The sequence below is a fragment of the Sander vitreus genome, chromosome 21 (assembly GCF_031162955.1).
Source record: "Sander vitreus isolate 19-12246 chromosome 21, sanVit1, whole genome shotgun sequence".
NCBI lineage: Eukaryota > Metazoa > Chordata > Actinopteri > Perciformes > Percidae > Sander > Sander vitreus.
The window spans coordinates 701632-718773 of record NC_135875.1 but is presented as its reverse complement, the minus strand read 5'-3'; the positions used below and the strand labels follow the sequence as shown (position 1 = coordinate 718773).

Sequence of the window (17142 nt, the reverse complement as noted above, 5' to 3'; positions counted from 1 at the left end):
TTTTCAGTGTGAAGGAGGAGTGCCTCTACTCCTATGGAGAAAAGTTGTATCCGCAACCTCGTATGTTCGGTCACTACCCAAAGCTCATGACCATAGGTGAAGGTTGGAACGTAGATCAACTGAAAAATGTGGCTCAACTCTCTCTTCACCACAACAGTTCAGTAAAATGCCTGCTTCACTGCAGACTCGCCACCAAACTTACGGATTGAGGCAACAGTAAAGCAGAAACTGCAAATGTTCTGCATGGTAAAATTACTTTTTTATCAAAGAAGTTTAATGGCTTTGAAGAGAGCATAGATAATGTAGAATATTAAGAAGCTAGTTAAGACGTACAAGTCTCAGGAGTATATTGTGCAGTAGTGTTTGTGCTCATTGCAGAGAGTTGCATGCAGTCATTGAGGAAGTGGTTAAAAGTACTCTGCGCAAGGCACATTTGCATTCCCCTCACAAAGAAGAACTCTGATGGTTAAGCTTAAGTCTTTAAATATAGAGTAAGTCTTATATGCTACGAAAGGAACATTATGTACCAGACAGTTGGGTAGAAAAACCGGAAATGTGTATAAGAAAAGGAAGCTGTGCAACACAGCCGTGTGTTGTGCGAAGATAACAGTCTCTGCCTAGAGACAAGAAGACGCCGCCCTGCAAGAAGAAAATAAAAGACTAGGGTAAGAATAGGACGGGGCTCACTTCGGACGAGAATCTGGTGGACTGAGCTCTGACTTTCTGTCTGTTGCTAGGGAAGCTTAGTCTCTGATTTTGTGATCCCATAGATCTGTGTTGTAGAACTCTTATGCTTGACTGGGTAAAAGATACAGTTACCTGAACCTATCGTCTCTGATTAATTCTTGTGTAGCGTGAATGTAAATCCATACAAAGAAAACGCGGGAATTACAAAATAGGAGTCAGATTTGACAGCCCTTCGGGCACAGGGAGAGTGTTAATTCCCAACAATAACTACTTCATTCCTTTCCCGTCTGAAAGGGCTGTCCACAAGGTAAATATAGCATACACTTAAAGGGATAAACCAGCTCTGTTTCATGGTGCAGTTTGCAGATGGAATGGCTTCTCAGCGTGCTATCAGTTTCTGGGTTTTTTCTCAAACGTGAATTTATATTTATTACGCAAAGGAATGAGAAGTTCTAGCTGTATGCAGTTATTATAACGGCTCTGAACCAATCTCTAGCTACCTGTTTTAAAATACTTTTTATCATCACTAACCTCCTTTTCCTTGTTTTGCAGGTGAACTTGGTGACTGAGAGCTTCAGCTTCCTGGAACTGTTTACACGTTTCAAAAGTATTAATAAAAAATCTGACCATGAGAACTTTGTGCTTTGTCATTTACCATTGTCTTATGACCTAGACCTATTTACATTTGGGTTTTAAATGCAATCTGGTAAACAGATACAGATCACACGTTAATACCAGGTGTGAAGGGGGCCCTCGACTATTGTAACTAGGGATGCACCGAATCCAGATTTTTCTGGTTAAGATTCTGCCGAATCCGAAACCGAATACTGAATCCTCGTCCCGTCCTCAGTCCATGAACACAGTCAACACATTAATGAAGTAAACAGTGACTGTCCTTCCTTTGCCGTACCTGAAGTTGCTGCATTCTGGCTGCTGTCTGTAGATTCCTTCATGCTCAGCTCGTATTCTTCCAGATGTTTCATACCAGATGTTGTAACAGCGGTGATGTTGTGTATTGTTTAGGGTCCTCGCCACCACCAGACTAATCAGCATTGCAGATTGAACATGTAGCTGGACTTGAATGGCCTTCTTTTGACTGAAAGTACTGCCAAACAACACTTTTTCTGCTCACCAGTTCCATTTCCACTTCCTCTCAGCCTGCTGCATTGAAGCTCCACCTACGTAAACACCTTCCTGTAATCAACGGCGCCGTCGTTACGTCGACCAGCGTAGTGCGAGGAGTGACAGCGTAGGGTTCAGCAGAAACCAGAACCCCGTCAAAAAGCCCAATATTCAGCCCAATCTGAAGCTGGATCCTGGATTCGGTGCATCCCTGATTGTAAGGTTACATCTACACTACTACGTTTTGGTTTAAAAAGAACTTCTGCTACGTTTACGCTTTGTGCCCACACTACTCCAGCGTTTCAGAGCTCCTAAAATTTAAAAATTTGGAAACACTGCTTCCCCCGTTTTGGTTTAAAAACCTCGGGGTTGCTTTGAAGTCTGCACGGGCACAAACGGAGACTTTTGGAAACAACTTCGCTTAGGTAGGTTTACATATCTTTCAGTAACGGTTCCACCTTGTCATCAGTCCAAGCAAATAAATCCCTGGTCTTACTTTTCGACATTGGTGTTCTTTATCCAAAGTATTTTCAATGTATACATCCATGATTTTTAACTGCATAGTCATGTCAGACAATCTGTATCCTGTTTACACCGGCACGCACATGCCCAGTGTGTGTGAATGGTCAGGTGATATGCGATGTCCGATAATATGGACAGAGATTAATTCTGCTATGGAGGTAAAACTCTTGTGTGGACTGTCTCTCTCAAAATGAAGACATACCGCTCAGTGAAATACATCTCTCGTCTCGCACAATATACGTCACCTCGCTCGCTAGCTAGCTAGCTTAGCTCTGTTCCCGACACACGTAACGTTATCTTACATGGTGTTTTTTTATCAGCCGGGAAGAGAACGAAGGTGTGAGTAATGTTACATCCCAGTACCAGCTTCAGAGAGACGTCACCCATGCGACTTCCAAGTGTGTAGTCTTTTTAATGACGTTTTCACAGTCTTGTACTTCAACACTTTTACCGACCAACTGAGACTTTCTTCACTTGAAAAAGTCTTCTTATAACCTTTGTGTTGTCTTCCTGCCGACCATGTCTTCTCACGTCAAAATAAAGAACTGACACTTTTTTCATTGACTTTGACACTTTTTCTGACATTTTTGGTCCTGTTTTTTGACACTTTTTAGTCTTTTGGTTGCGTTTTTGTACCTTTTCGACGTTTGCCACTTTTTTCTTACTACCACTAACACCACCTTCTAACCACTATAGTTTTACACTTATTTTTTTTTAATTCATGGTCAATAAACCTCATATATATGAAATTATACCTAAATAAAAAAAAGCTGAAAGTATGAATTATTTTGACTAATATTAGAGGAACATACGTTGATGGATAATCAGAGACTGGTGTTTTTCAAATGCTATAAAATTAAATAAAACACTCCAAATTCAGTGAAAGTACTGATCAATAATTGTACTTGCGAAGACCGTTGTAGGGAAACGTCTGTGTTATTTTTGGGTAATTTGGTTAAAAAGAAACCCATATTTCCAAATTAGATGACCCGAGGACAACAGGAGGGTTGATGAACATCATATGTTTTAATTCACGGCTCAATTCAAAGAGGATCAAACAATAATTGGTCTTTCTCCGTTCACTACTGTACATATTCTTTCCAAAATAAGGTCCCGTTTTGGTCCGTCGGAAGGGGAGGGACTTCGCCTCTCTTTGAAATGCACCAGCATCCAGTCAAATGGGGAACAATAACCAAACGTATCTGATCATGTTTGAGCTTTAAAATGTTTTCAATGTTTTTTCCAGACCAAAGTCCGGTTCGGCATCTGTTGCAGCTGATAAAACCTCCCGGATAAAAGAAGAGAAATAACTCAACTTTTAGTCTAACCACACGTCTGGAGGGAAACATTTCAACACAAACAATCACTGTTAGACGTTCACAACATAGGTCATTCAAACCGTCTCGTCTCGTCTCTTGTTGTTCAGCTTCGTGTTTCATTTGAGTCTCAATGAACGACCTCTCCAACAAAAACTGCTCGCAATTACCCAAAGGACCAATTAGGCACTTAGACTAATGATGTAATTGTTATCAACTAATGTTTTCTTGTTCTATCGGCCGTTTTTAACATATCAAAGGCCAGTTCAGGGAGTGCTGCAGGACCCGGGCATTCACATCAAACAAACAAAATGTCACTCGATCACTGAATTCATTACTCAAACAACTGGCTTTTACAGCCGCCGACAGTCACCCAGTTCAATCTGTGTGTTGTTACACACTGCGCAATCGTGTGCGACGGTCAGACACTGTGCGCACGAGTTACACTTTATTTCCTGCGTGAGAAATAGAGACAGAGCACATTTAACCCTTGTGTTGTCTTCTGGTCGACCATACACTTGTTGTCCTTTTGGGTCAAAATGAACACTTTATTTTGACCGTTTTTAAAAATATTTTTGACACATTTTCTGCAGTTTTTGTCACTTTCTTTCACACTTTTTTCAATGTTTTTGTCTTTTTTTCCACGTATTCGATGCTATTTTTCACTAACACCAACTTATTACCAATAGTTTTACATGTATTTATAGGAGATTATACCTGATTTTCAAATGATGAATGATTTTGACTAATATTAGAGGAACGTATGTTGGTGGAGAATCACAGACGTGTGGATGTCAGGATGAAGTTTAGTCAGGTTTTGAAACCATTTCAATTGTTGTACTTGTAATACTTGTAGTACTTGCAATTGTACTTACTTTTTTGGAGAAATTTGGTTAAAAAGAAACCCATATTTCTGATAACATGAGGGTTAAGTCCCGCCCCCACCGGAGGGAGTAAACATCTCTCCGCTCTCCATTGACTTGTATTGAAGGTTTCCTTCTCGTCATTTCTGTCTGCTAGCAAACAACAGAAACATGTCTAAAAGCTGCTGTGTGCTGATATGAACTACCAACAATGTAAAGAATCCAGAACTTACGTTTTTATTCATGCAAATATTATTGAAACGTCTCTCATCATATCAGCAGTAATATATGTGATTTGTGACAGAAACTCAACTTTTATAAGCTTTAAATAAATCATGACATGAAAACAACACAAAATAGATTGTTTAGCAAATATAGATGACCAACAACTCATGATGTATCTCTGTAGACATGTCCAGTCTGCTGTTTGTGATAGATGTGTTAGATCAGTGGTTTCCAACCTAGGGATCAAGACCCAAAGAGAGGCCCCCAACATGACTCTGAAGGGTCTGAAGATGTTTCAGGTTTTACTGAACGTTCTCAGATTCTTGCTTTTTTACTCATTGGTCCTCTGAAAATGATTACAATCAAACAGTCTGATGACTACACGTAATACCTTGGTTATATCCGCACAAAAACACTTTCCTCCCTGGCATGATGTAGAAACTATGGCTGCAACTATTTATTTAACAAATAATTTTCTCGATTAATCAAATTATCGTTTGATCTCTAAAATGTCAGAAAACTGTGAGAAAATGTCCATCCCAGTTTTTCAAAGCCCAGGGGGATGTTTTTAAATGTCTTGTTTTGTCCAAAACCCCCAAATAGTCAGTTTAAACAGAAATCTCCACATTTAAGAGACTGAAAATCAGCATTTTCTGCCAATCGTGCTTAAAAATTGACTTCAAATATGAATAGATTATCAAAATAGTTGGCAATTATTTGTTGCAGCTCTAATGGAAACTGCGCAGGGGGCTCTGCATCATGAAGGAAATGTTGAGTTTTTATTGTTCAGGGTTGCTCACAGGTCCTGGATTTGACCCGGGATATTATAACAGTCGACGGGTCCGGAGGAGTTAAAGGGCAACATGTCTAAAGAAATTTCCGCCTCGCACTCATACTGCAGAATCGCAGGCAGCAGTAAGTTGCTGTGGTTGCGGGAATCGTCCGAAATGACAGAAACTCTGTCAATGTTCTGCCCCAGATCTCCATCTGTGTGAGGCAGCTGCAGGATTCTCTGCGCTCCGGCGCCCGGCATGGCGCAGGCTTCCTTCTGCATGGTTGTGTCGTGGTGATAAGACACCAGCTCGTTGCTAAAGTCCACGGCCTCCACCGTGGAGCTGGAGCAGTACTTATTACAGCCCAGGATGGTGGAGAAGGCCTTCCTGAAGTCAGCGTTGAAGGCGTAAATAACAGGGTTCAGCGATGAGTTGGCCCAGCCGAACCACACGAAGATGCTGAAGGTGGTGTCGCTGACGCAAGGCGGCTCGCCGAGCGTGTCCAGGTCGCAGAACGGCACCACGCAGTTCAGCACGAAAAACGGCAGCCAGCAGAACACAAACACTCCCATGATGATGGACAGAGTCTTTAAGACTTTCGTTTCTCTCTTAAAGGACGTTTTCAGCGAGCTTTCGTCATGCGTTGATGCGCGGTGACGATGGTTTTGCGCACGGGGCCCTGCCGCCCGCTCCAAAGACGAGATCCGTCTGATTTGGGTTTGCGCGATGCGGAAAATACGTGTGTAAGTCCCCACCATTATCACCACGGGAATGTAGAAGCTTATGAGGGATGAGGAGATGGCGTAAGTCCGGTTCAGGCTGGCGTTGCAGTCATCTGGGTTGTCCGTCGTGGAGTTGTCGGCGTTCGCGCGGTGCCAGTTGAGCTGCACGGGGATGAAGGAGATGAGGATGGAGAGCGTCCAGGCGACACCGATCATCAGAAAGGCGAACCTGGGAGTTATTAAACACATTTTATACATATATTTTATCCATGCATGCAAATCAATCTTCTCTGAAAATGCTGGACTCAGTACACCATGCTAAGATTTGTAACTAATTCTAGGTTTCGTACTCATCACTGTAGCTTGTGTGAGAGCATTGGTTGGCCTTCTTTGCACAATTGCAGGTTGGAGCATTGGTATATTTTTCTTTTTAAGGCCATACTGTGTAAACTGCCTCCTTACTTACGTTCTCTCCTGACTCCTAAAGTCACCAACAGGACATGTAATCTTCCATCATATGGGCCAATCATGTATGACATTCCCTGAACACCAACTGTCTTCAGTGAAAGTGACTTTAAAGTTTTTGCACCTGCAGAATCATCTTCAATTGGACTACCTACCAACAATGACATTAGGATAACGGAGTATTTGAGTACTAAATGCATATGTGCTGTTACTGAGCGCTGCTAGTGACTATGTTGAGATGATGTTAAATTGCCAACTGTCTTTTTCTGTTTTATGTTGTCTGTTTTTTACTGTATATTTTAAATATGGAACTACTATACTGCTGTCTTGGCCAGGACTCCCTTGAAAAAGAGATTCTGAATCTCAGTGGGATTATTTCCTGGTAAAATAAAGCTTAATAAAAAATAAAATAAAACATTTGACATCAATAAACTTCATATAGGTACGTTTGTGTTTCAATTCTGTAACAGTTCACTTCCCGTTTCCTTTCACATATTCATTTTAACACAGATCCAACAAGTCCTCCAAACCATACGGCAATATCAGTAGTTTGTTCCTCCCCTCTAATACGACCCATCGGAGCGTTTTAAGTCCTCATATCTAAACCAGAGAAGGTCGTGGTTTTTAACACGTAGTTAACGTTGTGAAACAGTCCCGGTTTGATTAGGTTTAGACACACAGGGCCGTATTTTAACGGTCTGAGGTCACGGCGTGAAGCGCCTGGTGCAGGTGTGTTTAGGGCGTGTCCAAATCCACTTTTACTAGTTTGACGGCGGAAAAAAGGGTCCGTGCGCCGGGCGCATGGTTCAAAAGGGTTGACCTTAGTGTCTTCATTAATCAGAGGTGTGTTTTAGGTGTAACATGCAATCAACCAATCAGAGATCATCTCCCATTCCCTTTAAAAGCCAGGCGCGTTTGGACCTTGGAGCATTGCTGTTATGATGGAGGATTTGCACCGTAATATTTTTATCTGTAATCTTCTGCATGTGTGTGTGCTGCTGTGCGTCCCTGTGTGTATGTGTGTGTGTGTGTGTGTGTGTGTGCTGCTGTGCGTCCCTGTGTATGTGTGTGTGTGTGTGTGTGCTGCTGTGCGTCCCTGTGTGTATGTGTGTGTGTGTGTGTGTGTGTGTGCTGCTGTGCGTCCCTGTGTATGTGTGTGTGTGTGTGTGCTGCTGTGCGTCCCTGTGTGTGTAACAAGCATAGTGTGCACGTGCTGTGCACGAGCCTAGGAGCATTTTACTAATGCTCTGTTAAAATAACAATGAAATGCTGCGTTATTGACTTTAGACCAGGTTTTTGTTGGTCAATGGTGCCATCACTTCCCACTGCCTCAAGATAGCAATACTCCCAGAATGCACCTGAACGGTGCCGGTGCCTAAACGGTGCCTGAACCGAAATATATATAATATATTTATAATGTATATAATATAAAATATAAAAAGGAGCACAAAACATTAACATTAAAGAATGGCTTGTTTATTGCTAAGGCCATATGGTCAAAATGAAATGTTTAATAATAATGTAATAACAATAACTTATAACAATTACTTTTTTCACAAGTAAAAACAACCACCAGATGGGATAAAGGGTATTTTACAATAACTCTGAATGCACCATGAGGCTGGCGAGTTTCAAGTGAATGCACCGTCTGTGTTTTTTGGCAGCTGCAGTCAGACCGTTACGTCCTGCTGTTGGAATCCTCTACAGGGAAATACAGTCACACTTTACGCCGCTTAACGTAAGCTGTCAGCAACAACAAAAAAAGCGACGGGAGCCGACTGATCAGTCCGACTGCCTTTTCTGTCGGCCGTCGGGTTGGTGTGTCATAGCCTTTAAAGACACAAAAGTTTGTCTAAAACATTCTGCGCTTTTGAGAAAACCTTCAGGGCTGGAGCCCCATAAGCCACCCCCTCTGCTCCGCCCCTGGTTATTTTTATGTTACTGTAGGGTACTGCTGTCAGTTAAACGCGTTATTAACGGCGTTATCGCTAACCCATTTTAATGGCATACATTTTTTAGCGCGAGATTAACGTTCTTTTTGGCCTAGCAAACTTTGTAGTTTTTTACATGCTGTTGCAACAACTAGTAACGTTAGAAAAACTACAACACCACACCGGATCTAGCTAGACCGGGAACACAACAACAGGCACGCCGCACACACAGTAGGCTAACGTTACGTTTTGAGTGGATGGCGAGCGCGAGACGACGAAATGGATGCCAATAAGATTCTGAATGGTCGTTGTGAACTGAGCTATCATCGCAGCACGTCCAGTCTGAAATACCACTTGATGGCCAAGCAGACAACTGATGGCCAAGCACACGGCTGATGGCCAAGCACACGGCTGATGGCCAATCACACGGCTGATGGCCAAGCACACGGCTGATGGCCAAGCACACAGCTGATGGCCAATCACACAGCTGATGGCCAAGCACACAGCTGATGGCCAATCACACAGCTGATGGCCAAGCACACAGCTGCTGCAAATTCTCCGCCCCCTCATCAAAGCCGGGTGACAAAAGCACAAAGCCAGGCCGATCCACTTTTCCATGTTGATAAGAGCATTAAAACGAGGAAAAATAATGGGACAAAAAGAAATCAAGGGACATTAAGAATAGATAAAAATGTGCAATTAATTGTGATTACTTGCGAGTTAACTATGACATTAATGCGATTACACATTTTAATCGTTTGACAGCACTATTGTAGGGCCTATAATTCTTCTTTTTCATTTCATCCATTAAAATAAAATGACAAAGACAAACCTGCGCGTCATTTTGCGCTCGTACTTGAAGGGGCTGGAGATGGCCCAGTAGCGGTCCATGCTGATGATGCACAGGTTGAGGATGGACGCGGTGGAGCACATGATGTCGAAGGCCACCCACGTGTCGCAGAAGCGTCCAAAGAGCCAGACGCCTGCGACCTCAGAGACCGCCCTCCAGGGCATCACGAGCACGGCCACGAACAGGTCGGACACCGCCAGAGAGATCACAAAGGAGTTGGTGACTTTGGAGCGCAGGTGACGGAATTTAATCACTGCGGCACACACCAGAGTGTTACCCAGAAGGGTGGAGACGATCAGGACGCACAGGACGCAGCCGGTGAGTGCGCGGAGGCTGCTGAGACCACCGCCCGGCCCGGAGCTGTCCGCTCCCGCTGTGACCACCACCGGTCGCTGGGGATCCTGGTTGTCACTCTCATCACTCTCCATGGACGCTGAAGTTTCGATTCGCAGTTAAGGTTAACGTTAAAGGAAACATAACTTACATTTCTGCACACATAGACATAAGTGAACATTCCTGTTTGCGCACAACTTCTCTTTCAAACATATTCATTGGATAAGACATCAAGATATCAGGTTGGGAGATTAGACTTCCTTTTTTTTCACCTGAGCCCCCTAAAATGTCTGTGCACGTCCCTGTTTCTAAGCGGCTGACGCTCGTTTCTTTTCTGCTCTTTACTGACGCTGTGAAAAAGCTTTTTTACTATTTTGCCCATAAACGGCTAGCCTATACTTTTAGACTTTACACTCCATGGACGCTGAAGTTTCCATCGTTTAGGTTAATGTTAAAGGAAGCATTACTTACATTTCTGAGTGACTGATGCTCCCTTTTTTTAGCCCCTTTTACTGTCGCTTAAAAAGCGAGTGGGTCATTTTAGGTAAAAATTACATTTACCCCAGTACTGTACTTAAGTCCAAATATTGAGATACTTGTACTTTACTTGAGTCTTTTCTTTTCATGCCACTTTCTACTTCTACTCCTCTACATTTCAGAGAGAAATATTGTACTTTTTACTCCACTACATTAATAAAATGGGAGGATTTTTAATTACTTTTAGTACTTTAACTACATTTTCCTGATGATACTTACAGACTTCTACTGAAGTAACTTGTAACAGAGTATTTTACAGTGTGGTATTAGTACTTTCACTGCAGTAAAGGATCTGAATACTTCTTCCAACATTGATTAAGGTTAAAGGAAACATAAGGGAGAAAGAGGAATGGTTGTCAGGAACAAGTTTCTGAAATCATGTGTAATGTGTGTCTATGTAGATATCCTTCATGCAGGTTGTTAGTACTAATGTTTTAGCTGTTAGCTGTAAATTCAGCTAGTTCATGGCAACAATAGTCTGGGTTAGTTGCAACACGAGTCTGGGTTGGTTGTTGTAACAAGAAAAGGTAACAAAAAGACGACAAAAAGACGACAAAAAGGCGACAAAAGGCAACAAAAGGCAACAAAAAGGCGACGAAAAGGCAACAAAAAGGCAACAAAAAGGCGGCGAGAAGCCACAAGAGTCTGGGTTAGCTGTAACAATAGTCTGGGTTAGTTGCAACAAGAGTCTGGGTTAGTTGCAACAAGAGTCTGAGTTAGCTGTAACAATAGTCTGAGTTAGTTGTTGCAACAAGAGTCTGGGTTAGTTGCAACAAGAGTCTGAGTTAGTTGTTGCAACAATAGTCTGAGTTAGTTGCTGCAACAAGAGTCTGAGTTAGTTGTTGCAACAAGAGTCTTGGTTAGTTGTAACAAGAGTCTGGGTAAGTTGCAACAAGAGTCTGGCAAAGTTGCAACAAGACTCTGGGTTAGTTGTTGCAACAATAGTCTGGGTTAGTTGCAACAAGTCTCTGGGTTAGTTGTTGCAACAATAGTCTGGGTTAGTTGCAACAAGTGTCTGGGTTAGTTGTAACAAGAGTCTGGGTTAGTTGCAACAAGAGTCTGGGTTAGTTGTTGTAACAATAGTCTGAGTTAGTTGCTACAAGAGTCTGGGTTAGTTGCAACAGGAGTCGGAGTTAGTTGTTGCAACAATAGTCTGAGTTAGTTGTTGCAACAATAGTCTGAGTTAGTTGTTGCAACAATAGTCTGAGTTAGTTGCAACAAGAGTCTGGGTTAGTTGCTGCAACAAGAGTCTGAGTTAGTTGCAACAATAGTCTGGGTTAGTTGTTGCAACAATAGTCTGGGTTAGTTGCAACAAGAGTCTGGGTTAGTTGCAACAAGAGTCTGTGTTAGTTGTTGCAACAAGAGTCTGGGTTAGTTGCAACAGGAGTCTGAGTTAGTTGTTGCAACAATAGTCTGAGTTAGTTGTTGCAACAATAGTCTGAGTTAGTTGTAACAAGAGTCTGAGTTAGTTGCAACAAGAGTCTGGGTTAGTTGCAACAAGAGTCTGGGTTAGTTGCAACAAGAGTCTGGGTTAGTTGTAACAAGAGTCTGGGTTAGTTGCAACAAGAGTCTGAGTTAGTTGCGACAAGAGTCTGGGTTAGTTGTTGCAACAATAGTCTGAGTTAGTTGCAACAAGAGTCTGGGTTAGTTGTTGCAACAATAGTCTGGGTTAGTTGTAACAAGAGTCTGGGTTAGTTGTTGCAACAATAGTCTGGGTAAGTTGTTGCAACAATAGTCTGAGTTAGTTGTTGCAACAAGAGTCTGGGTAAGTTGCAACAAGAGTCTGGGTTAGTTGTAACAATAGTCTGAGTTAGTTGTAACAGGAGTCTGGGTAAGTTGCAACAATAGTCTGGGTAAGTTGCAACAAGAGTCTGGGTTAGTTGCAACAAGAGTCTGGGTTAGTTGTTGCAACAATAGTCTGAGTTAGTTGTAACCAGAGTCTGGGTTAGTTGCAACAAGAGTCTGGGTTAGTTGCAACAAGAGTCTGGGTTAGTTGCAACAAGAGTCTGAGTTAGTTGTAACAAGAGTCTGGGTTAGTTATTGCAACAAGAGTCTTGGTTAGTTGTAACAAGAGTCTGAGTTAGTTGCAACAAGAGTCTGAGTTAGTTGTAACAAGAGTCTGGGTTAGTTGCAACAAGAGTCTGGGTTAGTTGTAACAAGAGTCTGGGTTAGTTGCAACAGGAGTCTGAGTTAGTTTCAACAAGAAAAGGCAGCGAAAAGGCGGCGAAAAGACAACAAAAAGGCAACAAAAACACAACAAAAAGGCAATGAAAAGACAACAAAAAGCCAGCGAAAAGGCGACGAAAAGGCGTCGAAAAGGCAAAAAAAAAGGTAAAAATGTGATGAAAAGATGGCGAAAAGATGACAAGAGTCTGAGTTAGTTGTTGGAAGAGCTGTTTTGTGCACTGAAAAACTTTTCACCATAAATTTACAGTAATATACGGGCAGCAGCTTCGCCAGTAAACTACTGTTTATTTACAGTTAGCATACTGTTTTTAAAGTTTAAGGTATTTTACTGTAAATACAGTAACAGTTCCTTACTGTATTATTTGAATTTACAGTTAGATACCCGCTGCAGTGTAATTCCCACCTTTACCTTTATTTTCCCAAGATGCATTGGTATTAACAGTAAATACCTGTAGTCTGTAACATTCGCAGATGCTGTAATATCATAATTTTCTCCCAGAATGCATTGCCATTTATAGCATTATCCTATATAACATTAAAACAGAAAGATACTGTGAGATTTTAGCTGTAAATTTACATCAACGGTTTACAGTGTGTGTGTGTGTGTGTGTGTGTGTGTGTGTGTGTGTGTGTGTGTGTTTGGAAACGTAATCTTTATCTGCCAGCGATGCTTGTAGCTAGTAGTAGTACCTGCATTTCCCGTGAGCGATTTGTTGTTGTTTCGTATAACCGTCGGCTACATGCCGAGCATGCGCAGTTACGAGCATCGGTTACGAGCTACGCTGAAACCAGAGAAGACTTCAATGTATCTGCCATAAACCCCAAGTACAAACTATTTAAAGAAACATGGATGTTTGAATGTAAACAGTGGCATAGTCACAGACCGGTTTATTTTCCTTGGAAACAATTTGTCTAGCGGAAAATCTGATTGGCTGGTAACTTTAAAAATCTACTAGCCATGTACCCTACTAACAAAATGTGGTTGTGGCGACTCTGGCAACATACTAATAAAGTCCCCTCTCGGTCTCATAACGTCTGCATTACGTATCAAATTGATGTTATATTAACGTAAAAACGTAAGACCGGGGAACCGTAGCTGCGATGTTAAAAAACAACGTTGTGTGTACGTTGCAACAATAGTCTGGGTTAGTTGTAACAAGAGTCTGAGTTAGTTGTAACAACAGTCTGGGTTAGTTGTAACAAGAGTCTGAGTTAGTTGCAACAGGAGTCTGAGTTAGTTGCTGTAACAATAGTCTGAGGTAGTTGTAACAAGAGTCTGAGTTAGTTGCAACAATAGTCTGGGTTAGTTGTTGTAACAATAGTCTGAGGTAGTTGCAACCAGAGTCTGGGTTAGTTGCAACAAGAGTCTGGGTTAGTTGTAACAAGAGTCTGGGTTAGTTGCAACAAGAGTCTGGGTTAGTTGTAACAAGAGTCTGGGTTAGTTGTAACAAGAGTCTGGGTTAGTTGTAACAAGAGTCTGGGTTAGTTGCAACAGGAGTCTGAGTTAGTTGTAACAAGAGTCTGGGTTAGTTGCAACCAGAGTCTGAGTTAGTTGTAACAAGAGTCTGGGTTAGTTGTAACAAGAGTCTGAGTTAGTTGTAACAAGAGTCTGAGTTAGTTGCAACAAGAGTCTGAGTTAGTTGCAAAAAGAGTCTGGGTTAGTTGTAACAAGAGTCTGGATTAGTTGTTGTAACAATAGTCTGAGGTAGTTGCAACCAGAGTCTGGGTTAGTTGTAACAAGAGTCTGGGTTAGTTGCAACCAGAGTCTGGGTTAGTTACAACAAGAGTTTTGGTTAGTTGCAACAGGAGTCTGAGTTAGTTGTAACAAGAGTCTGAGTTAGTTGTAACAAGAGTCTGGGTTAGTTGTTGCAACAGGAGTCTGAGTTAGTTGCAACAAGAGTCTGGGTTAGTTGTAACAAGAGTCTGGGTTAGTTGCAACAAGAGTCTGGGTTAGTTGCAACAAGAGTCTGGGTTAGTTGCAACAGGAGTCTGAGTTAGTTGCAACAAGAGTCTGGGTTAGTTGTAACAAGAGTCTGGGTTAGTTGCAACCAGAGTCTGGGTTAGTTGTAACAAGAGTCTGGGTTAGTTGCAACAAGAGTCTGAGTTAGTTGCAACAAGAGTCTGGGTTAGTTGCAACAAAAGTCTGGGTTAGTTTTAACAAGAGTCTGAGTTAGTTGCAACAAGAGTCTGAGTTAGTTGCAACAAGAGTCTGGGTTAGTTGTAACAAGAGTCTGAGTTAGTTGTAACAAGAGTCTGGGTTAGTTGCAACAAGAGTCTGGATTAGTTGTTGTAACAATAGTCTGAGGTAGTTGCAACCAGAGTCTGGGTTAGTTGCAACAGGAGTCTGGGTTAGTTGCAACAAGAGTCTGGGTTAGTTGCAACAAGAGTCTGGGTTAGTTGCAACAAGAGTCTGGGTTAGTTGCAACAAGAGTCTGGGTTAGTTGTAACAAGAGTCTGGGTTAGTTGCAACAAGAGTCTGGGTTAGTTGTAACAAGAGTCTGGGTTAGTTGCAACAGGAGTCTGGGTTAGTTGCAACAAGAGTCTGAGTTAGTTGCAACAAGAGTCTGAGTTAGTTGTAACAAGAGTCTGGGTTAGTTGCAAAAAGAGTCTGGGTTAGTTGTTGTAACAATAGTCTGAGGTAGTTGCAACCAGAGTCTGGATTAGTTAGTTGTAACAATAGTCTGGGTTAGTTGTAACAAGAGTCTGAGTTAGTTGCAACAAGAGTCTGGAGTTAGTTGTAACAAGAGTCTGGGTTAGTTGTAACAAGAGTCTGAGTTAGTTGCTACAAAAGTCTGAGTTATTTGTAACAAGAGTCTGGGTTAGTTGTAACAAGAGTCTGAGTTAGTTGCTACAAAAGTCTGAGTTAGTTGTAACAAAAGTCTGAGTTAGTTGTAACAAGAGTCTGAGTTAGTTGTAACATGAGTCTGAGTTAGTTGCTACAAAAGTCTGAGTTAGTTGTAACAAAGAGTCTGGGTTAGTTGTAACAAGAGTCTGAGTTAGTTGCAACAAGAGTCTGAGTTAGTTGCAACAAGAGTCTGGGTTAGTTGCAAAAAGAGTCTGGGTTAGTTGCAACAAGAGTCTGGATTAGTTGTTGTAACAATAGTCTGAGGTAGTTGCAACCAGAGTCTGGGTTAGTTGCAACCAGAGTCTGGGTTAGTTGTAACAAGAGTCTGGGTTAGTTGCAACAAGAGTCTGAGTTAGTTGCAACAATAGTCTGAGTTAGTTGCAACCAGAGTCTGGGTTAGTTGTAACAAGAGTCTGGGTTAGTTGCAACAAGAGTCTGGGTTAGTTGCAACAAGAGTCTGGATTAGTTGTTGTAACAATAGTCTGAGGTAGTTGCAACCAGAGTCTGGGTTAGTTGCAACAAGAGTCTGAGTTAGTTGCTACAAAAGTCTGAGTTAGTTGTAACAAGATTCTGGGTTAGTTGTAACAAGAGTCTGAGTTAGTTGCTACAAAAGTCTGAGTTAGTTGTAACAAAAGTCTGAGTTAGTTGTAACAAGAGTCTGAGTTAGTTGTAACAAGAGTCTGAGTTAGTTGCTACAAAAGTCTGAGTTAGTTGTAACAAGAGTCTGAGTTAGTTGCAACAAGAGTCTGGGTTAGTTGCAACAAGAGTCTGGGTTAGTTGCAACAAGAGTCTGGGTTAGTTGCAACAAGAGTCTGGGTTAGTTGCAACAAGAGTCTGGATTAGTTGTAACAAGAGTCTGAGTTAGTTGCAACAAGAGTCTGAGTTAGTTGTAACAAGAGTCAGGGGGACAATAATGTCTGTAGATGTTTATGACTTTATGTATCTGTGTTGTATACTGTAAATACTTTGTCTGTATTTTATTGCGCCATATACCTGCCCAGGGACTACAGGCGGAAACTAGCATTTGCTACAACCTGGCACAAGACATCTATTAATGTTTTTTGTGCACTGTCCCTGTTCAAATGAATAAATTACATTTACAATTACAATGTCACAGTTCCTGTCAGCTTGATGTCATCAAACACTAGTTGCTTCTGCTACGACAGCGTTCGAAAGGTCGTAGGAAAAGAAATAATGTTACGACCTGCGAGAGAGGGGTAATAATAACTTCTTCCCTGCAGTTTTCCCACTTTGCAAAGTCATCCAGTGGTGCCTGATTGGACCCCTTTGTTCCTTTGTTCCGGCCGGTTCTGGCCCCACGGGCCGTATGTTTGACACCCCTGCCTTAGCCTATAGGCTGGTGATCAGAAATGTTCATTTTAAAGCCCTGGTTTGTGTTTTTTTAATGTATTTAAGTCTTGGAAAAGAAAGACGGCCTCTCAACACACACAAATATGAAGTAATATAAGTGTTGAATAAAAGTGTCAATATCAAGTTTTTGTCATGATCCTAATTTCCCCCAGAGTATCGTACAACTAACCCAGACTATGGGGTAAAATGTAACATTTTGCTCCTTGTGTTCAACACTAAACTGTGCGTTTTCTGTTTGGGTTGCAGAGATAACAGCTGCACCGTTTAATAGCACACACATGTAATTAGTTTGTATCACATTTTGAACGCACTGGCTTAAAAGAGCTCCAAGATACGGACAGAAATGTCTGTATCTTGCATCTGATTCTATAGGATCAGAGCTTTAGCGGTAGC

The 17142-nt window shown here is 41.8% G+C and overlaps 1 protein-coding gene across 1 annotated transcript; it reads right to left on the bottom strand.

The window, feature by feature from the left end:
* Window positions 1-5531: 5531 nt before the first annotated feature.
* Window positions 5532-9904, bottom strand: LOC144536325 (D(5)-like dopamine receptor). The gene is made up of 2 exons (XM_078279402.1): window positions 9459-9904; window positions 5532-6459 (listed from the first exon to the last, which is right to left on the bottom strand). The coding sequence occupies exons 1-2, from the start codon at window positions 9902-9904 to the stop codon at window positions 5532-5534; spliced, it is 1374 nt and encodes a 457-aa protein (XP_078135528.1).
* Window positions 9905-17142: the final 7238 nt, after the last annotated feature.

Bases quoted from the DNA above. Each gene is read 5' to 3' on its own strand.
- LOC144536325 (XM_078279402.1), bottom strand. From the start codon at position 9,904: ATGGAGAGTGATGAGAGTGACAACCAGGATCCCCAGCGACCGGTGGTG. The intron at 6,460-9,458 runs GTTTGTCTTTGT...AATAACTCCCAG, and splicing joins GAGCGCAAAATGACGCGCAG to GTTCGCCTTTCTGATGATCG.